This window comes from Musa acuminata, chromosome BXJ3-6, assembly GCF_036884655.1.
Source record: "Musa acuminata AAA Group cultivar baxijiao chromosome BXJ3-6, Cavendish_Baxijiao_AAA, whole genome shotgun sequence".
Taxonomy (NCBI): Eukaryota; Viridiplantae; Streptophyta; class Magnoliopsida; order Zingiberales; family Musaceae; genus Musa; species Musa acuminata.
In genome coordinates, this window is record NC_088354.1 from 9,956,148 (window position 1) to 9,978,394 (window position 22,247).

Here is a 22,247-nt window from a genome sequence, read left to right on the forward strand (position 1 = left end):
TCGACATCTTTCTTCCATTCAAATCCAAAGCTTATTTCCCTGCAATCGTACATACATGCATTGTTTTTTTCTCTTTCCGTCAACGAAGCTACCTTTTTAGGACTTCACTCCATCCCCTCTTGCAGCTGAAGTAGGGATTTCCGACATGACCAACTCTCATATGGTGTGATGAACATCACACAACATTCTTATTATTCTCTGTAGGCTTTTGGTTATTTTGTCTTCAGCACAAGCAAAAAGGACGAATGAAGTATTATACAACAAAGTAGAAGTCAAGTTTGTAGAGACACGATTGTACTTATGCTTTTTATCTAGCATAGGGATGCTAAGAAGAACAAACTCTTTCTGAGTTTTCACTATAAACACAAGGGTGAAAATAGAATGTTCATTTCGATGATATCCCTAACCTGTCATGTTCTGTGAGTTGATTCGAGGCCTCAAAGATCACTCTCCCCCACAATGGTTACTGCGCAACTAATCCCAGTATTCTGCAGTGTCCTTTTGTGGGGTGGAGGCTTCCGTTGCTCCATGTAGGTCCCAAACCATGACACCTGCAACCTCTTCACCTCTCTCTCTCTCTCTCTCCAAGTGACTTTCTTGTCATCTCCATCTGTCTTTCAAGTACCATCTTCTCTAATGGCTCACATCCCTCTTCCTCCTTTTTCTTCAATCATACACACCTGCTCCTTTCTTTACTTCACGCACTGCTGCTGAACATTTCTTGCAGCCATGCATGTCTGGTACCATGTTCTCAGATTTAGCATCTTCCTATCCACGACGCAGTGAAAAGAACTGCCGTCTTCTTACTCTTCTTATCCATAATGCCACCACCACTCCCTTCAAGATTCAATCTTTAGCGGAAGAAGTTCTCTTTCACCATTAGCTTCCTCTTCAGAATCCAATCTTTCCCTCAGGATTCTTCTGGAGCAGAGAGCTTCCCTGGCCCTTCAAGCATGTCGGATCACGAGCTCTCGGCGCGCACAAACATCTTTGGGCTCCGCCTCTGGGTCGTAATCAGCATCTGCGCCGGTACGGGGTTCCTCCTCCTCTTCCTTCTCTCTCTCTGCCTCAGCCTCATGCGCAAGAATGCCTCCTCCCGGCGGACCACCGCCACCATCCCCGTTACATCCAAAGAAATCCAAGAAGTTCGCGTCGATCCTTCTCAGACCTCCGGCGTTGTTACATCTCCTCGATCCGTCAAGCAGAAGGAAGATGAGAGCCCAGTCGTTGTCCAGAAAGCTCGTGTCGCCTCGCCTGAGCGTGGCAAAAGTGAGGGAGGCGGCTCGCCGCTCGGTAACCGTCCCACGGACCAGGCTGCCGCCGTCCCGGCGGAGGTGTCCCGCCTGGGGTGGGGGCTGTGGTTCACTCTCAGGGAGCTTGAGGTGGCCACCGACAACTTTTCCGACGAGAATGTGATCGGAGAAGGCGGATACGGAACCGTCTACCACGGCATCTTGGAAGACGGCACTCAGATTGCAGTGAAGAACTTGCTGAACAACAAGTATGGTACTCATGTCTTGTAATTGGGCACAGTAGGAATGCAAAAACTCAATCCAAGCTCACATTGCAGGCAGAGAGACCCATTTGTGTGTGCTGCATCTCTGACCGATTAGATTGTGTTCCAGGGGGCAGGCAGAGAAGGAATTCAAGGTCGAAGTCGAAGCCATTGGCCGCGCCCGCCACAAGAATCTAGTGAGGTTACTGGGATACTGCGTGGAAGGTGCTCAAAGGTATTCCCTCATCTACTCCAATTGCAACGATTGGGTGCTTCTTTTGTGCATGAATCATCTTCCAACCTTGTGGTTCGTTTGACATTTAGGATGCTTGTCTATGAATACCTGGACAACGGGAACCTCGAACAGTGGCTCCATGGAGATGTTGGACCAAGCAGCCCTCTTACCTGGGACATCCGGATGAACATCATGCTTGGAACAGCAAAAGGGTATCAGAAAAGCCTTAATTTTTTTGGCCATAGCACCGTTTGTCGATTCATCTTGAGACGTAAATTGTGGAAATTGCAGGCTACTGTACTTGCATGAAGGACTTGAACCCAAAGTAGTTCATCGCGACATTAAATCGAGCAACATCCTGCTCGACAAGCACTGGACTCCCAAGCTCTCTGATTTTGGCCTTGCGAAGCTGTTAGGCACAGGAAGAAACTATGTCACGACACGCGTGATGGGAACTTTTGGGTTGATCCAAATGCTGCTTCCTTTGATGTTTCTTTCTTTCCTTCCTTCCACATAGCAACTAAGTAAGAATTGAAGATTTCTAACTCTGATTTGTTCCTTCCTGACAGTTATGTGGCTCCTGAGTATGCCAGTACTGGTATGTTGAATGAGACGAGTGATGTTTATAGCTTTGGGATACTTATCATGGAGATCATATCTGGTCGTAGGCCAGTCGATTATAGCAGGCCTCCTGGCGAGGTTAGTGTTGGTTCTGCATGCTTCCGAAGTTTGTGTGTGCTTATTTCTACAAATTTGGTGGCTCTTTTACAGGTTAATCTAATAGAGTGGATTAAGACCATGGTCAGTAATCGAAATACCGACGAAGTCGTGGATCCAAAGATGGCTGAGAAACCTTTGTCGAGGACATTAAAGAAGACACTTTTAGTCGCACTGCGATGTGTGGATCCTGATTCGCAACAAAGGCCAAAGATGGGGCATGTAATACACATGCTTGAAGTTGATGATTTCCCCTACCAAGATGTGAGTCAATCATAGATTAGAGATCTAATGTCATGAAAGTCTATTAGATTTTTGTGCTTCTTCTCATTGTCGTCTATTGTTGACGCTCGTAAGATGTTCCTTATGCATGCTAGTTTTAACATTGTTCTTTTATGTGTTTATTTGTGTGTCCCTCAAATTGTCTTCTCATCCTTCAGCCTGACTTACTAATATACTTGGAGAATATTGCTTTCATTTTCATGTAAAGCATCACTCCGTTAGTTTCTATTGCATTCTCTTTTAATCTGGCACTACAGAAACATTGAGCTAAGAACTTGAAGCAACCTATTTTGTTCCTGAAGAATGTTGTGTATCAAGTTTTTCATTATGTAGGCATTGCTGTAAATGGAACATGTATGAATGATCATGAGTTGCTTGTTTACTCTAGTCAGGAGAAAATTTAGCGCGACAACATGATTTTTATATCAACCTTGCTACATATGATATTTTTGTTATTAGCTAGAACTGGATTGATTTGGTTTGATTGATGTATCACATCCAAATTTATTTGGTTGCATTGTCAAAATCAGGAGCATCGAGCAGGACGTATTGGGCAACCATATTCCAACAGTCCTCAGTATAAAGTAAGAGTATCGGCAAGACAAGTCACTGAGCCTGGTGAAAACAGCACAAAATCTGAAATCTAGTCGACAAAGCATGAAGACACACTTAATTGTAATGATCCAGTCGAAATGATCTCTGAACATAGGTTCTCATCTATGATAAGGCTGATCATCCATTCAAGAAGCAGCTCAGTGCAAAGGCGATTTCGCCGATGTCACTCCTCACTATGTAAACAAGGTTTTGAGGTCAGTTTGCTTGTGTAAAGCTTGGTGCTTGATGTGTTCTCCTGGATTAGTAGTAAGCTCTGTTCTCTGAGGAAGGTCTGTTGTGTATGTATATTGATTGGTTTGAGGGGCTTATTGAATAGAACTGTCACAAGTTGAATCTAATGTGTGGAATTCAGATTGATGTTCTGATAACTATGTGAAGTCTGTATACATATATGTATCTCTTCTTCCATCTGAATCAGATCTCATGATTCCATGAGTTCATCTCTGAGCTCTTTAACACTTGAGGAAAAGCTATTTCTTGTGACTGTGAGCAGTAAAGAATTGATTGCTATACAATCTTTCAGTGAAGAATTGGCTGTCTCATTTGGTCCTTCTCATAGAGAAATGCTATCTCCGAAGAAACAGAGGAAAGCGATTACTGCTTCGGCTCATAGTTTACTGTTTCTGAGTGAAGTCTACGAGTCAAACTGAGCGAAGCAGCGCACGGTCATCTTCGAAGTGCATTCACGTGATATGCACGTGACCAATACTGGTCTTTTCAGGGCCCGAAGAAACCAACCCGATCTCACCGACGAGGAGGAGGGGGTTACGCTGACTTCGCCTAATCGCTCTCCACCGCCCGATGCCGACCGCCGCCGGCTCCCCTTCCTCCTCCACCACCATCACGACCACTTCTACAGCCGTGGATGTCACGGAGAACCCCGTGTCGAACCGTAACGAGGGTGGCGGCGGCGCCCCCGCAGCGAGTGCGACGCAGTCGTGGTGGGAGTCTATCTCCCGAGCTCGCTCCCGGATCCTGTCCCTGGCCTCCGTGCTGTCCTCGCCGGACCTTGCCTCGCTGGCGGATTCCGACCGCCCCGCCCGCTCCCTCCTTGACTCCCCCTTAGCCTACGCCGCGCTCTCCGCCGCCTTCTCCGCCCCCTCCTCTGGATCCGGCGATGACCCCCTCTGCCACTGGCTCTATGACACGTTCCAGTCATCCGACTCCGACCTCCGCCTAGTTGCCCTCTCCTTCCTCCCCCTCCTCGCTGGCCATTATCTCTCCCGCGTCGTCTCATCCTCCTCCTCATCCTCCGCCGCCAACCCGCCCTCTCTCGCCGGGTTTGAGGCCGTCCTCCTTGCCCTATACGCCGCCGAGGTCAAAGCCCGAGCTGGAAAGCCCGTCCTTGTCTCCGTTCCCGACCTCTCCCTCCCCTCACTCTACCACACCCCCCGCCCCTCTGCCCCCTCCCGCCAGCCCCCATCTGCCGCCACTGCGCCTCCGCCTCGACCCTCCGTCGGCATTCTCTCCCCCCCTCTCGAGCCCCAAATCGCCGTCAAGTCCACGAAGCGTGCTTGCATCGTCGCCGTGGCGCTTGATTCTTACTACAAGAATATCTCCTTCATGCCCAGTCGCTCAAAAATAGATCTTTGCGAGTTCGTCGCCGCCTGGGCTGGCCAGGATTGCCCCTGCCGCTTCGAGTTCGATGATGATGACCTGAATCGATCCTCACTCTGCTCCTCGTCCCCGTCCTCGTCCTCCTCGTCGCCCCAGGTTAGGATATTTTTCGAGGACAACGGAGGAATTGGAGGCGCTGCCGAGGAGATGAGGAAATTAGCAATCCAGGAGGGTCCTAATGGCAATCACTGTGATGGGGAGGACGAAGGAGGTGGCGCCTCGAGGAGGGGGTCGAGGGTTCCTCTCCCTTGGGAGCTTTTGCAGCCGGTGCTTAGGATTTTAGGGCACTGTCTTCTAGCACCTCTGAATCCCCAAGAGGTGAGGGATTCGGCGTCTATGGCAGTGCGTTGTGTCTATGCTCGAGCTTCGCATGATCTGCTGCCACAGGCCATCCTGGCTTCCCGTAGCTTGATTCAGCTGGATAAGAGTGCGAGGAAGGCAGCAAAACCTGAAATTGCCCCAAGCAATTCATCAAAACCTAACACTCCAAGCAAGCCGAAGAAACCAGAAGTTCTCTTGGTCTCAAAATGATCTTTTGGTAAGTATTCAGTAGATGGTCTGTTTAAAGAAACAAACAGTGTGGTTATGTTATCTTTCTAAGACTAGTTGTGTGATTGCTTTGAGTGCCTCATGCGAGCACCTGAGATTGCCTTTTGTTGTAGCACCAACTTAGCAAGTACGAATGCCTCTTATGTTCTATTCCTTGTGAGATTATGGCTATCTGTTGTTAATAGATCTTTGTCTGTCTTTTTGGTCGAGCTATAATGTTCCGTTTCACAGTAGATTGTGTTCATAGTACAGTTCTAACGGATATTTACTTTCGTTTTCCCTTGTACGAATCCATTGGTTCAACTTCTTGCTCGCTGTACGTACATATAATGCACTTATTATTTCTCCATACTAAATGTTTTAAAAGGTTTAGCTTTGTTTACTAAAATCTATGGCCTCCTATTTGACAATGAATTGGTAATTTTGTACTCTGTAGCTAATGTGTTGTAGACTTTTCAGAAATTGTCGCGATGGATAAATTGTTAGGAGTCAGCTTTATGTTTCCTGTAGAAATTTGAATGTTTTTCCAACCATTCAGGGATACTCTTGGTATATCTGATGTCATATAACCATGCATCTAAAAACCAATGCAACTGGAGTTAGTAGAATTGATGAACTACTATTATTGACTTCCATTCAGTGGTGAGTTGTTCTTACCATACCCTAGTTTTCAAAGAATGGTGACCTTTCCTTTGGACTGTTACATGAATCTAACACCGATGGCTCTAATGCTACTTGTGAATTGTGGCAGTAGATCCTAGGCACTGCATCTACATAACCCAATGAAGTGTTGTGTTTAGTGGATTGGATGTTAGAAAACAAATTAATATTAGAATTTTGGTGGATTATTTTTCAAAATTTTATTGTCTTGCCTAAGTTTCATATTTATTTATTTAAGCACATGTCCCATTTATGATATCAGAAACCAATTATTCAAACCATTGAAACTGATCTATGCTATATAGTATCATGATATATAAAACAAAGAGAGAGAGTGAAATGTCCATAACTCGTACAAGAAAAAAGGTGTAATTATGTTTGGATGATCAAATGGACTTGAAATCATAGTTTTTGATAGAGAGATGCTTCTGGATGGCTTCCCGGTTGAATCCATAAATCTGTCTTCTTTTAGATGTATGAAAGTGTGTTCTGTAGAAGTAGTTCTTTGCTAATCACCATTCACCACAACTTCACTATTGCTCCCTTCTTTCCCATTCCGTGGTTTGTGCAGGAATAAGACTGTCAAAGTCATAGGGTATGTTTGGATTATTTGGTGTTTACATTTCATGGCTTGATTTGGTTGTTATAGTGGAACTTGGTGGAACTACTAAATTGTGACAATGTAAATATCTACTCTAGTTAGTTATCCAATTTCATGTTTTCTCTTACTCGTAGCAACCCCTAACTCTAATAACCGAACAACTATATTTTGTAAACCGAAAAAAGATGTGATCGTGTTACGAATGTTAAAGACATCCCTTAGTATAATATCTTCTTGCTTAGGATGGCTTGCAGTTGGCAACCATATTTTGCATCTGTTTTTACCATTTAGTAAGCTTTTCTGATGCAGCTCATGGAAACTTGTAAATGATTTCCTGGTACATTCATCCGTAAGTGATACCACCTGCAGTAACTTGCGGATCAGACATGGTTTGTCTATGGAAAGAGGGTTATAGGTGCCTCAGGAGTGTTCGAAGGCCAGAAATGTTATATACATATATATACACTTTTTTTTAATGTCTTACTAGTATGGTTATGGTAGACTTCTCTGGATATACCGAAAACATTTATCATAGACCAGAAAGTATAATTTTGTTGGACATTAGGTGATCTAACATTTTTGGTTCTGCTTCTTGATGAACTCTTTGTAGTTTAGTTGTTCCATCAAGGTGAGAACTCTTCTTAATTGTTAGGTGCTGTATATTATGTATTTGTCGCAGCATTTAATAGTCGCATTTGCTGATTTGTTTCTGTTTTCATATCTGATGCCATTTTACATTCTTATTTGAAGTTAATATTCACCATTCAAGGTTGATGGAGGCTATTCAGAAGGCACAAATTTGCTACCTGATGCTTTTCCTCCTCATGTTCTTGTGCAGGTGTTATCACTTGTCTACTTGAATCACTGTTTCTTGTCAGAATAATCGGGTGTTCATCAATTGTCAGAATTCGAGCTCTTATTTTGCTTGGATTCCGTTGGTTGGAGATCATATTGGCTGAAACTTTTTGATGGTCTATTCAAAACAGTCTGTGCCAACAATTCATGCCATTTTGATGAGAAAGTGTTTGCCATTGCTCACCCAAAAGAAACAAGACTAAGAGATGCGTTATAATTTTGAGAACATAACCCTTCTTTTATTTAGTATTTGGAAGTCGAGGGGGATTTTTTATTAGTATGGAAGATGTTACTAAGTATTAATTTATTTGTATTTGATGATAATATATATATATATATATATTTGGTTTCATATGAAATCGGAATTAGAATTGACGATTTCAGTTTTATTTCAAATCAATAAAAAAAACCCTCTTTAAATGATGAATATATCTTTTTAATAGTTTAATAAATAATTACTTGGAGAAATATTTAGAAAAACAAATATTTAAGAATAAAAAACAGATGTCTTTTGTTCGAATCGAATCGTCGTCGATTTTGGAATCGAAACCGTCTAAGATCAGAACCAGAATCGAATCGATTTAGATTTCGAGTGCGGCCGAACCAGAAAGAGTCGGTCCTCGACGTACTTGATCGGTACCGCCCCATCAGAAAAAAAAAACAAAAAAAGGAATAATTATTTGCGGATTGAATGGGTAATAATTATTTGCGGGACCGCAGATCAACGAGAGAGGTCCCATCTTTTATTCTGATAGAAACGTTCAGTACCGATGAACAGAAGCGATTACCGCTTGCCGACGCACACCGTTCTACTGAAGACCGGACAGAACCGGCGTCACTGCTTGAATAGACCAAAGGCATTGTTCGCGGTGGTGAAGCCGCCGTCGATGACGAAGTTGTGGCCGCTTACATACCCGGACTCGTCGCTCCCCAGGTAGACTGCGGCGTGTGCCACGTCCCCCGCCCTCAGCACCGGTCCCTTGAGGTTGCTGACCCCGCCGATCCACTCCTCCAAGCGCTCGGCGTCCATGTGGATGAAGTCGCAGGCCAGCGCCGTGGCGTACGCGAAGGGCGAGATGCAGTTCACCCGGATCCCGTGCTGCCCCAGCTCCGCCGCCGCGCTCCTCGTCAGCCCCACCACCGCATGCTTCGACGCGATGTACGCGTGCGGCGCCACCCCTCCGATCACCGACCCCACGCTCCCGTTGTTGATGATGCTCCCCCCGGGCCGCCGTTGCCGCCCGGCCGCGGCCGCCGCCACCATGACACGCGCCGCGTGCTTTATCCCGTTGAACACCCCGGCCACGTTCACGCCCAGCACCCGGTCGAAGTCAGCGATATCGACGTCCGTGATCCTTGGACGGTTGCGGTCGATGATGGCGGCGTTGTTGAACATGATGTCGAGGCCGCCGTACTTGGCGACGGCCAGGTCGACGGCGCTCCCGACATCCTCCTCCTTGGCCACGTCGCAGTGCACGTAGGTGATCACGTCGTCCGTGCCGATGCTGGCCGCGACGGACAGGCCCAGCTCATCCCGGATGTCAGCGATCACCACCTTCGCTCCATGGTGAACGAAGAGCCTAGCGGTTGCCTCGCCGGCCCCGGCAGCTCCGCCAGTAACGACCGCAACCTTTCCTTCCAGCCTGCGCACACACACACACATATACTCTCCATATATATATATATATATATGCCTTATCAACTTGATCTTCTATCTGAGAAGCTTACCTCCTCCCAAGTGTAGCTGCAACCGCGCTGCAATTAGCCATTGGAGATATTGTTGATGCTGCAGTCATGAAACCCAGAAGCCATGAACCGCTATATAAGGACGAAGTCGAAGCTGCAGCAGGTATACTTATTGTACTGGATCTTAATTATGCGCAAGAACCATGTGAAATAAGGGTGAGATGAGTCCATCATGATTCAGATGATAGGTATCAACCGGGCTGTACGTCAATCGTTGTTCTTTCTTTATCCCGCAGCAGACACTGTATACCTAATAAACCCGACGTGTTAAACGACACGCCGTCCAAAATTTAGAATTGTAACAGTACCAGCTAGATTTGACGTGACGTGACGTCAGGGCCGAAATTGTGGGCTGGGCCGCATGGTTGAGAGAGTCGGATGCAACGGATGAAATCTAGACCGAGCTTCGGTCGGGCTCGAGGGTTAAGTGGCTTTCGTACCAGCTAGATTTGACGTGACGGTGACGTGACGTCAGCGGGAAAATTGTGGGCTGGGCCGCATGGGTGAGAGAATCGGATGCAACGGACGAAATCTAGACGGGGATTGAGTCGGGCTCGGGGGGTTAAGGGCGATAGATTACCCGTCCGATCGAATGGGGGCGAGCAGGTCGACAAATGGATTCGAGTCGGGCTGGCCTTTACGGAAGAAAGAGGAACGACACCGTCGGATGTATGTCATGATTCGTGCGACCCACCTGATGCACTTATATTAATACAACATGAAAGAGAGAGAGAGAGAGAGAGAGAGGGGGGGTGGGGGGAGAGTCACAGAAGCCAAAATGTACAGAAATCATCAGGAAGACGCAGACCTGCAAGATTAAGTGGAAAAAAGCAGGAGAAGAGTACCGAGTCACAGGCAGTGAGGGAGTGGAGGGAAATGTGGAGTTGGCTTCAAGATGGGGATTCTGCAGCAGGAAAGGTGGTGTTAAGCGAGAAGGTTAAGGGGAAATGAGATGGGGGGATGGAGAGAGAGAGAGAAAAGGTGGGGAAGGCACAAGATGTCTGCTTGCGGGAACAGATCTTAACTCAGCAGTAGGATTATAAGTCATAGCTGAGCACTTGGGGTAGAGGAAAAGTTGGGTCAAGTACTGGAGCATCTGCAAAAAAATGGTAGAGGTGTATCTGACTCCACAGAACTTGCACCAGCTTAAGACAAAACAAATGGCTTGCAACACCCAGAAAACCCTGACTCTTATGGGGCAGATGCCACCAATAAGATGACCGCAGTACAGGAGTTAACCAGACCCAACCATCTCTCACATGGAAAGTGATTACCTGAGCCCTCAGTGGATGTTTGACAAGATGCCACAGTCACACCCTCTCTCTCTCTCTCTCTCTCTCTCTCACTTCTCAAGCTCCACACACAACCTGCTTGATCATTGCTCATCACCTCATCTACTTTGAGCTCCCTCCCTTCATTTTCTTTTCCTCAGAATTAAGAACAGTGTATGATTATTTCTTCGTAAGAGTCTATAAATTCCTAAGAATATGTGCTACAGCTTCAGTGTCCACACCCCCTAAGCTCTTGTTCTTTTGCATAGCCTTGTAGTCATTAGGAACATGTCCATGAACCCAATGTCACAGCAACAGCAGCAGCAGCAGCAGCAGCATCACCATGGAACATGGCCTCGGGAGCCAGCCATGCACCTCTACCACCACCCCTGCCAACTGGAGCAGAGAGAAGGCCACCATGAGAGGGAGCAGATGTTTGAGAAGTGTCTCACTCCCAGTGACGTGGGGAAGCTCAACAGGCTGGTGATACCCAAACAGCACGCCGAGAAGTACTTCCCCCTCGACGGCAACTCGGGCGAGAAAGACCTGGCGCTGAGCTTCGAGGACGAGACCGGCAAGCCGTGGCGGTTTCGCTACTCCTACTGGAGCAGCAGCCAGAGCTACGTGCTGACCAAAGGCTGGAGCCGCTTCGTCAAGGAGAAGAAGCTCGACGCAGGCGACGTCGTCCTCTTCCAGCGTCCACGAGGCGGCGGCGACCGCCTCTACATCGGGTGCAGGCGCCAAGGTGCAAACGAGACCCCGTCACCGGCTCGCACCGCCACCGGGCTCAACGAGAAAGCGCCGTGGAGCCGAGTGCACCGCACGGCCGCAGGGCCTCATCCAGTGAGCCCGAGCGGCGCCTGCTCACGTCAGGCTCCGGTGCAACAGGACGGCCTTCGTCATGCAGGTAGACGATCCTTGCGACCTTGTGACGTCAGATAACTAGCTAGCTAGTCTTCTCAGAGCTGTGTTCATCTGCAGGAGAGACGAGGCAAGCCGCAGCGGAGAACACAGCAGTAGCACCTGGGGGCAAAGCAAAGCGACTGAGATTATTCGGCGTGAACTTGGAGTGCGGCCCGGCCTCCGACCGCCGGCCTTTGCATTCCGCCTCATGGTTATGAGGCTCGCGGCAGTGCTTGCCAACCGGCCAATGCCTCCTCCATCCATCCACGATGTGTTAGTAGTGGAGGCTAAGCTGTTAGAACTGTTTTGGGAAGATAGAATTAGCTGCATGCTACCTGTGCCTCTAAATCTCCTGTTTTGCATGCTAACAGTAGGTAACTGCAGTTCCCCTTGTGTGCAACGGAGGAAAGCGATGTAAGATAGAACAAAAAAAAAAAGAAAGGGAGGATCTGAGGCCATGCTTTCAAATCCCACCTACCAAGCTCCCCCTCTCCTGGAGGAGCTTTTGATTTGACCTGTGTTTGATTTGATTTGGGAAGGACCCAAACTCCGGAGTTAGGGAGGGAAGACGAGCTTCCTGGTTTTCCGGGCAATCTCCCCTTGGCGTCTTTATTATCTACCAGAGATTCCACTGCTCCTCCCCGTGGGGGTGCGGGTGGGGGTGGCGGTGGGAAAGTCTCCTGGAAACAGTAGTCGACGAGGCACTGTAATTGTTTTGAATGAACGGGTGATAGTGATCAATCTTTCATCGAGCTCTTAATCTTTCTCTCCGGTCTACTGTACATGTAATGACACAGGGAAAGTGAGTAGGCACATACATGAATGGTGCCAACGAAACGACAGGCGGTGGGAAAGTCTCCTCCTGGAAGCAGTAGTCGACGAGGCACTGTAATTTGTTTTGAATGTTCGAACAGGTGATAGTGATCAATCTTTCATCGAGCTCTTAAGCCATCTCCCCGTCTACTGTAGCTGTAATGACACAGGGTAGGCACATGAATGATGCCAACGAAACGACAGGTGGGTGGGACTTGAGATGAAAGATAGGCGCTTTCCATCTTCTTGGCCTTCCTTTTATTACCGCGGGGGGGGGGGGGGGGGTGGGGAAGGGAAGGGGGGCACCTGCGAGTGAGAAACGATACGTACATATCACCATTTTCTTATTATGGCCAGGGTTGGTAATAATTTAATTGTAAAGATGCTATGTCTGATGCCTCTCTATCTGTGTTGGTAATAATTTAAGCTGTCGCTGTCTTTTTCAGCAAACATCTCAAGAAGCAATTTTTGGTGAGAAGAGGTACAAAAGCTGTCTCATTGGAAACTCCAAAACTATATAAATATTAATAACACCACTGTTCAACCGGTACATGTATATATGCATACACCTACATACGAGTGTGGAATTAGCAATATATTATTTTATCGGAAGCACCCCACTGTTATAATTGTCTGGACTTGGATCCTTCAACGATAGCATTTCTCCTGCACCCAGACATCCGGATGGGTGGCAGGATGCTTATGCGAATCATCAGTCGACAGAAGTATTATGCACTCACTAAGCTTTTTTTTTTTAACACACATCAGGATGAGTAGCTTTGGTTACGTAAGATATAAAACAGACCCATAACAAACCAATTGATTCGGTCGTTGAGGATCAATATTTACCGGTCTGACTGCCAAGCAGACCAACTCGCCATGCGACCGTCCGCTCCGGTACTAATTCTTTCCTTTATTTATTTATTTTTCCTTCTACTTCTTCCTCTTCCTTATTCTTCGGACCATGTCAAAATAGGTCGAATCCATACCATTCTGACCATGGACCAGTATGAACGTGACAAACCTAGCAAAGGACCATATAAAAAAAATTTAGGACATGTTACCCGCTTATGCAAGCATAGAAAAAAAACCATTAACGTTTTACTCGCAAAGGAAAGCAAATTATTAGTGTTCTTTTATGCCAACTTGCTTAAGAGTACGAGTCACCAGAAGGAGAATCAACGATCCATGCTATGAATGGCATGTTGATATGAAATAGACAGAATGCATCGATTACAAGTGGTAGATTACCTCCAATACTCACTCTGCTACTGCTCTCCCTTTGTGTCGGTTTCTGCCACCAGGAGATGCACAGCTTCAGATCGTAGAATCCACATCATCACCAAAAAATGCTATAATGCTTCCATGACCTGCATGTAGCCAAAACTCATAAACAAAACCGTCTGCGCACCGCTGATGAGCACCATCTCAGCATCACGACCATGATGATGGCATCGCTGTTAAGAAATCATTGGCTTTCCTCCATGTATGCAGTCGACTTCAGAGTTCAACGAAATAAGATACAGAAGGGACTCACTTGCCACAGAAGATTGTGGTTCTGCCCTGCATGCGTAAGACTCTGTAAACAAAGGATACTGCTTCAGTTTCTCCTTAGCTAAATATTCTACCCATGAAGTGTCTGTCATCATGCAATTATTTAGGGTATGGTTTTCGATAGCAGTTCAATACTGGTTTCAAAAAAAATATCAGAGAGGTACAGTAACAAGATACCAAGAGCGACCTGTGCCATGCATGTCACCGGAAAAAAACAATATAATAAATATAAATGATTCAGATATACTGAGTTCTATGCTTCTGTACCAGTGATTAATATCAATAGGTAAACATCGGTCCTCGGACCAACAATTTAAATCATGATTTAGGGGCCTCAAGTCATATACTGAAAGAAGAACCACTTTACCAAATTTCCAAACAGATACATGACACTATAATAAATGTTAATACAAGTATCCAGCTCTCTATTGTCCTAAGACATGAAAACTGTAGTTTTGGTAGGTTAACAGATTGCAAATACTCAACATACAACACTCAAAAGGTGAAAATGTTTGCCTGTTCTATATATCACTACAGCATGGCAAAAGTCCTTCACAGAATTCCAACTTGGAATTAGTTGATAACCCAGTACCTTCCTTCCAAGGATCATCAAACTGTTTAATGGATCTAAGAACCTGGATGAGCACCTAAAAGTTGGAAAAGCAGGCAATCGACATTGGAGGATGAAAAGAAGAAATTCATATCAAGAAAAGACATCAATAGAAGAGAAGCAAAGATAAAAGTCAGGAATATCCACGGAAAGGAATCCTAGAAAACAGACAACAATAGGAACCACCTAAAAAAGTGATGTATCTAATGAGTTGTGAAATGACATCAAAGAAATATATTGATGCATAGGAAACAGTGTTTCATCTATTATTTAGAGGAACCATCAGCATCAGCAATCATGTCATTCAAAGGGCATCAAATTATCCCAGAAAGTTATATGGAAAAAAGCAGTAACAAAATAATGAAAAGATCTCCTTTAGATGAAATGCCATACCCATCCACTGAAGGCTCACTTTTCGAGCTACATAGAAACTTAGACTTGTGAACTGGAGAACAGCTTCATTCACTAAAATAAAGGGGGAAATGTGTAAAATACAGTAAACAAGCATGTAAAGAAAGCGATACATGAAATAGAGAAAGCACAATTAATCAATAATAATGAAACAGAATATCAAATGGTGGCTTCTATTACTTACGAAGGATAAACGTTTCATTATCCCTAAATTTAAAAAAAAAGTAAAGTATTAACTCTCTGAGAAGACCTAGAAGATTATTGAACAACACCCTGCAACATCTGCTACAATCCCAGAGCAGCTAGAAGCTTATTGAAAAATGCACCTGCAACTATCGCTACAATTCCAAATCAGCTTATAAGAAAGACTCAAGTAAGCTTATATAAAATGCAACAGACTTATTGAGGACCTTCTAGAATAGCAACCCTATAAAATTACAAACAGTGGAAATTCACAAGCACACAGCAGGTATCTCCAGTCATTCCAAACTTGATCTTTTGAATTTTTCAATCTAAAAAAATAAAGAAATAAATAAATATTTCAACAATCATGTTGAGTAGGCATCTCCTGAAAATAAAATTCATTAAGCAACATAAAATCTCACAATTTTTTACATCATGTAACCATAAATTATTTTCACAAATCAAAGCGACTTCATAATCTAAACATTATATATATATATATATATATATATATATCAACAATGGAATACAATATCATTTAAATGAATAAAACCATTAAATAAAGAACACAGAGAAGAACCTTCAATCTCCTAGAGACGATAACCTCCGCCTACTTCTCCCTTGCAATCGAATCAGGATGACAGTCCTTCTTGTTTCCATTCAAAGGTTCAGAGCCTGAAGCATCCTTTATCTCGATTTATGGCCATGGAAGAAGTGACAGCATTTCCCCAGCCGATCGATGCCTTATTCTCCAGCACGCCTTCCTCACCGCAGACCAATTTTCGCATTCCCCTGACAATTCTCATGAGGCCAAATTCGCCGAGAAATAATTCTTAAATGATTATGTAATCCTTCCCAAAACCCTAACCCGCCCAATCGAAGGCTCCACACATCCGCCATAAATGATTACCCAAGAATCAATCTATTCGCAAGAAAGACGCGTTCTGAGTCACCAAGAAACCGGAGAAAGAAATACATACGAAGAGATCGAAACAAAGAGTCGACCTACAACCCTAAGAACACCCAAAAAATCCGCCAAAAGAAACGAATCCGAAGCGTACGAAGCTTGCCTTGGCCAATTCCACAACGATCCCCGGCCACTTCGTTCAAAGTAAGTGAAAGAATTGGTGGGGAGGGGAGTCGAGGCTGTGACGACAGCGATCGAGTCTTGAATTAAAAGCTGAATGGGAGGAATACAGAAAGAATCAGTTACGGTCGTTTTGCATCGTCCGAAATTACCTTTTAGCCCTCGCCAAGGACAACTGGTGTGAGTCTTTCGTCACTGTTAAGGCAGAGGTCAAATCGTGATTACATGTTTCATTTTTTGCCGAGAGTATGACGTGACACGTGGAGGCCTCATGCGGAAGTTATGGTGTCGATGACATCGTGTCGTTTGGTGATTTGGTGGAGACGCTGTCTGCTGCTCTATCATGGACAGTGATTCGAATTTGCTACTGGGTCGAACACTGCATTCGTAATGCCGACCAAGTGTTATTCTTCGTATGGCAGAGAAGGGCTACTGCTAATCTTGAGAAGACGATGAAGCTCATATTAGACAGAAGAAGATGAATCCAGATGGCTCTACTAAAACTGGTGTTCTTACGAGGCCTCTCTTCATATGAAACCTGTTTTCCAACACCTTAATCATCAGATTGAAATCATATTGGATATGATTTCTCAGATACTTTATTAGTGTCAGAATCACATATTTGTCAGGACATGGTTTTGTCTGAGCTTAAGGTACTAATTCCTTCCAGGAGAAATTAATGGTTCTTATCTGTATCTTTACACAAAGTGGGAAGCTGTTCCCAAGTAGAGTTTTTGAGTGGTCCAATTCATCATGTTCATGTTAAAGCAATGATCACGAGAGACCATATCCAATCCTCCCAAAGCTGTGTTGTATCCCATTAGCTGATTCAGCTGAGACTGTGTTGTATCCCAAGTAGAGTTTTTGAGTGGTCCAATTCATCATGTTCATGTTAAAGCAATGATCACGAGAGACCATATCCAATCCTCCCAAAGCTGTGTTGTATCCCATTAGCTGATTCAGCTGAGACTGTAGAAAGATGCTACTCCTCCCTAAGTTCCACTCACAAGGTTTGAGCTTTTGAAGATGCACTGACAAGGCAAGAGCATCTCCACATGGCTTTCTCAGCAACCTAGTAAAAGTATACTTTGGCTTTTGCATTGTGCTGAGGGAAGGATGTGGTCTTTGCCTTCCTCAGAATAAAGGATTTGCCAGTGACAAGCTTCTCAATGTGTTGTGCATCTGACAAGTGTTATGCAGATTTGATGTGTATCTGAAGAATCTTGAGTTGACTGAGAGATAAAACACTACGGTAATGCACTTCAATAAACTCTGAAGGATAACTGGAATTAGAACCTTCGAGGATAACACTGCAGTGGACATGAAGCTACGAAAACTTATTGTAGAAGTGGACACTTCATTGATTGCCTCACTATGCTCCATTCATCAGAGGTTTCTTCATCTCCCATGCATTCAACTCGGAGACTTTGATATCGGTTGATCCATTGTTGAAGACGAACAGGTGGGCATCTTCTCCGATAGCCAAGCTGGGATAAACTCTGGAAGTAATGCATGTCTTGCCTTTGGCCCCAAAGCTCTCCACCACAGAGCTATCAATCTGCATCACATGGTCAAAACTTGCTCATAAACGAAGAAGACGATGGAATGCTGACAGGAAGTGGATGCAATAAGGTTTGGGATTTATTAACATACCAAGGTCCTTAAGGAGATCTTGCCAGTTTTAGCTATATCGACATCGACGAAGCCTGCAAAGGTTGGCTTGTACAGTCCTGCCCTCAGTGAGGACCTGTTCGAGCAACACAAGGATGGTTAGCCAATCAAAACTAGAAGATCATCATACAGCTGCTTGAATTCTGTGAATGAAATGGTAAAGAACTGTGAAGATAAATAGCTGACCTGGTAGGATCATGACACATGAGGACTACATGTTTGTGGTAAGCTTTGAAGACCCTGAAGAACACAGCAGTCTTCTCTTCCATGTTGGCTGAAGCCAAAACCAGCACTCCGAATGGCCCAACCCCACCCTTCACGTCTGCTGTCTTCCGGCCGCAGAGTGCCTCGGCGTCAGTCGCCCAAGAAGGATCGAAGTCCTCAGCTTTCTCCAAGCCTGAGACATCAAAGCTCACCTCTACATCCGCCTGCACGGCGAAAGAGACACGGTCAACTTAAGAATCACTGCCACAGTTCTGCAAGTGGATATCAAACGCAGACCTGTGAAGAGTCTATCCCGGTCACTTCGAAGAAGCCACCACTTGGGATCCTCTTGTGCTCGACAACAACGTGTTTGCCTCTGAGAGATTCAATCTCTTCGATCGGCCACTGCACAAGCTGTCGACCGCTGCTGTCGAGCAAAATGGTTCTTGGAATCATCTGACAACAGATCACCACATCAAGTTCATCGAAATCAGTGGAGAGCGAAGCGCATGACAGAATTCTACCACGTCAAGACCGACCTGAATGCCCGCCCAACCTTTAGCTTTATCGACATCCGAGGTGTCCGACTCGTTGGCCCACCCCCACAGGATCCTTCGCTGCTTCTTCCCGTCGAAGAAGGTCTTGGAAGCGTAGAAGTTGCCGTAATCATACCTCAAGCCGGTGTTATCGTCCGCCGACGTTGCGTCGGGCACATACTTGTCCTTGTCGTGGTAGTACTTCCCCACCGTGTAGTACTCGTACCTCGTGATGTCCAAGCTGACCTTGAGCACATACTTCACGCCATGGCCATACACGGACGTATCTAGGCCTCGCGTCCCCTTCAACGCCACCGGGTAGAAGTCCGGGCACTCCCACATGCCGGTGTCCCTGGCGCTGTGGAGCGAGTGCTTTGCCTTGACCCAGTGCACGAAGTCTCTGCTCCGGTACAGAATCGCCTTGCCCCTCTTGTTCCACTTGCTGCCAACCACCAGTTTCCAGTGGCCACTAGGTCCACGCCACGCCGTCGTCGGGTCACGGAAGGCGCTGCCGTTGACCCCATCGTCCGGGGCAATGACAGGGTTGAAGTCGGGCTTCACCCACTCACGGAGGTAAGGATCAGAGAGATTCTTCGGGTACGCAATGTTCTGCACTTGTCTCTCACGAGGGTCGAGGCCAGTGTACAGTATCACGGGCCTGTTGCCGGGAAGGATGGTTGCAGAGCCAGACCAGCAACCCTTGATGTCGAAGGGCTTCGACGGGTAGATCGCCGGCTCGAGCGCTACCCAGTTGATGAGATCGGTGGAGACGGAGTGTGCCCACACGATGTTGCCCCACACCGAGCCACTGGGGTTGTACTGGTAGAAGAGGTGGTAGAGGCCATTGTAGTACATCGGACCTAGTGAACATTAATGTTACGTACGGATCATATCAAGAAGATGTGTGTGTGTGTCGTGAGAAAGAGAGAGAGAGAGAGAGAGAGAGAGAGAGGGGGGGGGGGGAACGTACCATTTGGATCTGGACGTCAGGTTTGTGCATTTGATGGTACAGCCATTAGCGTAGCATCATGGAGGAGACGACAAGACAAAGACAAAATCAGTGACAGCATTTGGACAAGCACAAATCTAATAGAAACATGCAAAAGGATTGGTGGGATTCCGTTGCAGAATCCAAGGCTCTGATTAATATTCAAACATATTATGTGAGAATGTACGAAAAGGTTGGAAGGGAATCTGGTCAAATCCAGAGGAAGTTTTATGAAAGCCATGCAGTTTAGCCTCTTAAATGTTGTGAGAGGAAGTACAGTGATCTTGATAGAAGTTAAGATTTTTATAATTATACGAGAAAATCTTTTTATTTTGTTGAAATTTTTTTTTTATTCTGTTGAGAAAAATCCTTAATCCTCTCGAGGAAAATCCTTAATCCTTTATTCCGTTGTGAGAAATTCTTTCCTCGTACGATGGGACAGTTTAATGTATTTAAGTTTTTTTTATTTTTTAATATTTTTTTAATTATTATTTTTATCTTTTATTATTTTCATCACACAGCATTTATTAATTTACTTGGCTTTATTAGGAGAAGGTTTAACCCCCTAAAAACGTGCCGGTGGGGGACGCTGTCGTCGGGTTACGTGCAGCATCGGCCGATGGCACGACGCCACCATTAGCAACAGTGGAAGGACAGATTCGCAACAGGGAGAGAACCAAAAGAAAAGACAGAAAGCAAGGTTGATGCACCATGGGACGACGCACACCACCATTAGCAACAGGAGAGCGGGTCTATTAAGAAAGCAACCGTGAGAGCAAATAGAGGACAAGAGTGAAGAGCTTGTAGCGCAAGCCTAGGTTGAGGATAAGAGAAGAACCACTCCCAGTTATTCCCCTGAGAAGATGAGAAGAACAGAGAGGAGGAGGAGACGAAGGTGACGTAACGTACCATTGATCCAGTGTTTCGGGGGCTGGAAGTGATACCCAGTCCTCAACTTACTGTCGACAACGGAAGCAGGAACAGACTGGAGGGATTCATACACCACATGGGAGGCCTCCACCACCACCCTGTTCCTTTCCCTGACGCAGAGGCACCAATGCACAAGAACCACAGCCAACCATGCCGTCCAACAACGGCTATTCGCTCTCCCCATCACTTACTTCGGAAGCCAAACACCAACACCTGATGATGATTCTAAGGGAGCGTTGCAGAAGGAAGAGCCCTTCGGGTGGTATATATAAGCAGGAAGAGGGTTGGGAGAAGACCAGACGACACTTGTGCTAACGAAGAATCTCAATTATTGCTGCCAACAATGTCTGATGACTCAATAACTCCAAAAGACACCGTGAGTCCCACATTCTCTGAGCACAACGAGATCCCAGAACACGTAGAGATGGGCATCTCCATGCAAGCAAACCTCATGGGTCTCACAGGACGATTGTTCCTCGCTTAAATTGAATGATATAGAATTCAAAATCCTAACTTCAATCACAGAAGAAGTTTATGTGAGAAAATAATACGTATTGTTCGGCTCTATGTCGATGGATACCGAGCTGTAGTTGGGCGGATGAAATGAGACAGACCTTCACATCCGCATTAATGGCTCTGAAATAACTTGCACAGTGCTGCTATCGGAAACGCAGGGAAACACATCCGCGGCAGCACAGAGCTGCACCATCGAAGAAAGCACCACACCTCGATCGCCTGCTGCTTCTCAGACGTAAGCAGTGCATTCTCATGTTGTACCATACCCCGCCTAACATTTGCTTTCAGCTCATCTTGACTTCATCTCCACCTCGCTCGGGAAGCCTTGTGAATTAGATTTTCCATGCGGATCACCTTTTTTAAACGCCATAATGAAAGAAGAAAGCTCGATCAATCTTATGTGATTCATGATGTACTTCTTAGCATACAAGTCAAGGTGTGTTTCATGGACTTCGCAAGTAACACATTAGTTTACCAAAAGGTTGAAAATCGTATGCCATTCGATGCATTTAGCTAATAATTCTTTTTTGCAGCACTTGGCTATGAAATATGCCCACTTGTCTTGGTCTCTAATGCAATGCCAAGACTCCTCATGTTGGTAGTACGTCCAAGAAAGCATCAATAACGGGGCTGTAAACAAGGAGGAGAGAGAGAGAGAAGAGGGTGGGGGGGGGAATCCACTGGCAACTTGTGTTGGTGAGGGGCAGTGAACCTTTGGGCCTGAGTCAAGGATACTCCACCTTACCAGCTGGAGGATACAGTCTACAGTAGCTTCGGTCCATTTGTGAGGCAAGTTGATGAGCAGCAACAGGGCACCATCCCACATTCCTACTCAGACTCCACACTGGTCTCTCTCCCCATACCTGCATATGACACCCCACGTTCTTCTGACAGACCATGAAGGATGGGGATTGCCACCTAATTTGTCCGTCAAACAGGCATTGGATCTCAGCAGAAGCTGCCAAAACTCCACCCTGCTTTGTTTCTTTCAATTTTCTCTCGGTTATAGGAGTTATTGGCATGGTGAGTAGTGAGAGTAGCTCCAATGGTGGGACTACAGGCTGGCTGCATGAGAACCCATCACATTTGGAAACAAGGCCTGTCCTTGTTCTTCTCAGTGCTGGATAAGAAACTGCACTTAGTTGAGGGCACCAATCCATTGCGCTCATGCTTGGAGGCATTCAAGTAGTTTCTTTCT

At 45.7% G+C, this 22,247-nt stretch overlaps 5 protein-coding genes and 1 long non-coding RNA gene across 7 annotated transcripts; 3 read left to right on the forward strand and 3 right to left on the reverse strand.

Moving 5' to 3' along the window:
- The first annotated feature begins 299 nt into the window (after nucleotides 1-299).
- LOC103987696 (probable serine/threonine-protein kinase At1g01540) lies at nucleotides 300-3,787 on the forward strand. The gene is made up of 7 exons (XM_009406075.3): nucleotides 300-1,501; nucleotides 1,626-1,730; nucleotides 1,820-1,942; nucleotides 2,022-2,192; nucleotides 2,300-2,429; nucleotides 2,502-2,711; nucleotides 3,260-3,787. The coding sequence occupies exons 1-7, from the start codon at nucleotides 954-956 to the stop codon at nucleotides 3,374-3,376; spliced, it is 1,404 nt and encodes a 467-aa protein (XP_009404350.2). The 5' UTR covers nucleotides 300-953; the 3' UTR covers nucleotides 3,377-3,787.
- A 280-nt stretch (nucleotides 3,788-4,067) lies between these two features.
- LOC135583397 (uncharacterized) lies at nucleotides 4,068-7,985 on the forward strand. 2 transcript variants are annotated; one of them, XM_065154039.1, is made up of 2 exons: nucleotides 4,068-5,499; nucleotides 7,522-7,985. In XM_065154039.1, the coding sequence occupies exon 1, from the start codon at nucleotides 4,146-4,148 to the stop codon at nucleotides 5,490-5,492; it is 1,347 nt and encodes a 448-aa protein (XP_065010111.1). In that variant the 5' UTR covers nucleotides 4,068-4,145; the 3' UTR covers nucleotides 5,493-5,499; nucleotides 7,522-7,985. The 2 variants fall into 2 exon arrangements, with proteins under 2 accessions (XP_065010111.1, XP_065010110.1); XM_065154038.1 differs by having other exon boundaries at nucleotides 7,610-7,985.
- A 335-nt stretch (nucleotides 7,986-8,320) lies between these two features.
- LOC135639374 (secoisolariciresinol dehydrogenase-like) lies at nucleotides 8,321-9,496 on the reverse strand. Its single transcript, XM_065153111.1, has 2 exons — nucleotides 9,355-9,496; nucleotides 8,321-9,269 (listed from the first exon to the last, which is right to left on the reverse strand). Exons 1-2 carry the CDS (start codon nucleotides 9,420-9,422, stop codon nucleotides 8,462-8,464), a joined length of 876 nt encoding a protein of 291 aa, XP_065009183.1. The 5' UTR covers nucleotides 9,423-9,496; the 3' UTR covers nucleotides 8,321-8,461.
- A 1,399-nt stretch (nucleotides 9,497-10,895) lies between these two features.
- LOC135640437 (B3 domain-containing protein Os11g0156000-like) lies at nucleotides 10,896-11,891 on the forward strand. The gene is made up of 2 exons (XM_065154866.1): nucleotides 10,896-11,550; nucleotides 11,625-11,891. The coding sequence occupies exons 1-2, from the start codon at nucleotides 10,932-10,934 to the stop codon at nucleotides 11,762-11,764; spliced, it is 759 nt and encodes a 252-aa protein (XP_065010938.1). The 5' UTR covers nucleotides 10,896-10,931; the 3' UTR covers nucleotides 11,765-11,891.
- Nucleotides 11,892-12,857: 966 nt separating this feature from the next.
- Nucleotides 12,858-15,686, reverse strand: LOC135639376 (uncharacterized). The gene is made up of 2 exons (XR_010496909.1): nucleotides 13,611-15,686; nucleotides 12,858-13,383 (listed from the first exon to the last, which is right to left on the reverse strand). It is a non-coding gene; the product is annotated as an uncharacterized LOC135639376 (long non-coding RNA).
- A 1,779-nt stretch (nucleotides 15,687-17,465) lies between these two features.
- On the reverse strand, nucleotides 17,466-20,776 carry LOC135639375 (beta-fructofuranosidase, insoluble isoenzyme 3-like). Its single transcript, XM_065153112.1, has 7 exons — nucleotides 20,513-20,776; nucleotides 19,586-19,594; nucleotides 18,619-19,475; nucleotides 18,377-18,535; nucleotides 18,062-18,303; nucleotides 17,858-17,951; nucleotides 17,466-17,762 (listed from the first exon to the last, which is right to left on the reverse strand). Exons 1-7 carry the CDS (start codon nucleotides 20,715-20,717, stop codon nucleotides 17,577-17,579), a joined length of 1,752 nt encoding a protein of 583 aa, XP_065009184.1. The 5' UTR covers nucleotides 20,718-20,776; the 3' UTR covers nucleotides 17,466-17,576.
- Nucleotides 20,777-22,247: the final 1,471 nt, after the last annotated feature.

Bases quoted from the DNA above. Each gene is read 5' to 3' on its own strand.
- LOC103987696 (XM_009406075.3), top strand. From the start codon at position 954: ATGTCGGATCACGAGCTCTCGGCGCGCACAAACATCTTTGGGCTCCGC. The intron at 2,430-2,501 runs GTTAGTGTTGGT...GCTCTTTTACAG, and splicing joins ATAGCAGGCCTCCTGGCGAG to GTTAATCTAATAGAGTGGAT. The intron at 2,712-3,259 runs GTGAGTCAATCA...TGTCAAAATCAG, and splicing joins ATGATTTCCCCTACCAAGAT to GAGCATCGAGCAGGACGTAT.
- LOC135583397 (XM_065154039.1), top strand. From the start codon at position 4,146: ATGCCGACCGCCGCCGGCTCCCCTTCCTCCTCCACCACCATCACGACC.
- LOC135639374 (XM_065153111.1), bottom strand. From the start codon at position 9,422: ATGACTGCAGCATCAACAATATCTCCAATGGCTAATTGCAGCGCGGTT. The intron at 9,270-9,354 runs GTAAGCTTCTCA...GTGTGTGCGCAG, and splicing joins GCAGCTACACTTGGGAGGAG to GCTGGAAGGAAAGGTTGCGG.
- LOC135640437 (XM_065154866.1), top strand. From the start codon at position 10,932: ATGTCCATGAACCCAATGTCACAGCAACAGCAGCAGCAGCAGCAGCAG. The intron at 11,551-11,624 runs GTAGACGATCCT...GTTCATCTGCAG, and splicing joins GGACGGCCTTCGTCATGCAG to GAGAGACGAGGCAAGCCGCA.
- LOC135639375 (XM_065153112.1), bottom strand. From the start codon at position 20,717: ATGGGGAGAGCGAATAGCCGTTGTTGGACGGCATGGTTGGCTGTGGTT. The intron at 18,536-18,618 runs GTCGGTCTTGAC...ATCTGTTGTCAG, and splicing joins AAGGTTGGGCGGGCATTCAG to ATGATTCCAAGAACCATTTT. The intron at 17,952-18,061 runs GTCAGCTATTTA...TTGCTCGAACAG, and splicing joins ATGTGTCATGATCCTACCAG to GTCCTCACTGAGGGCAGGAC.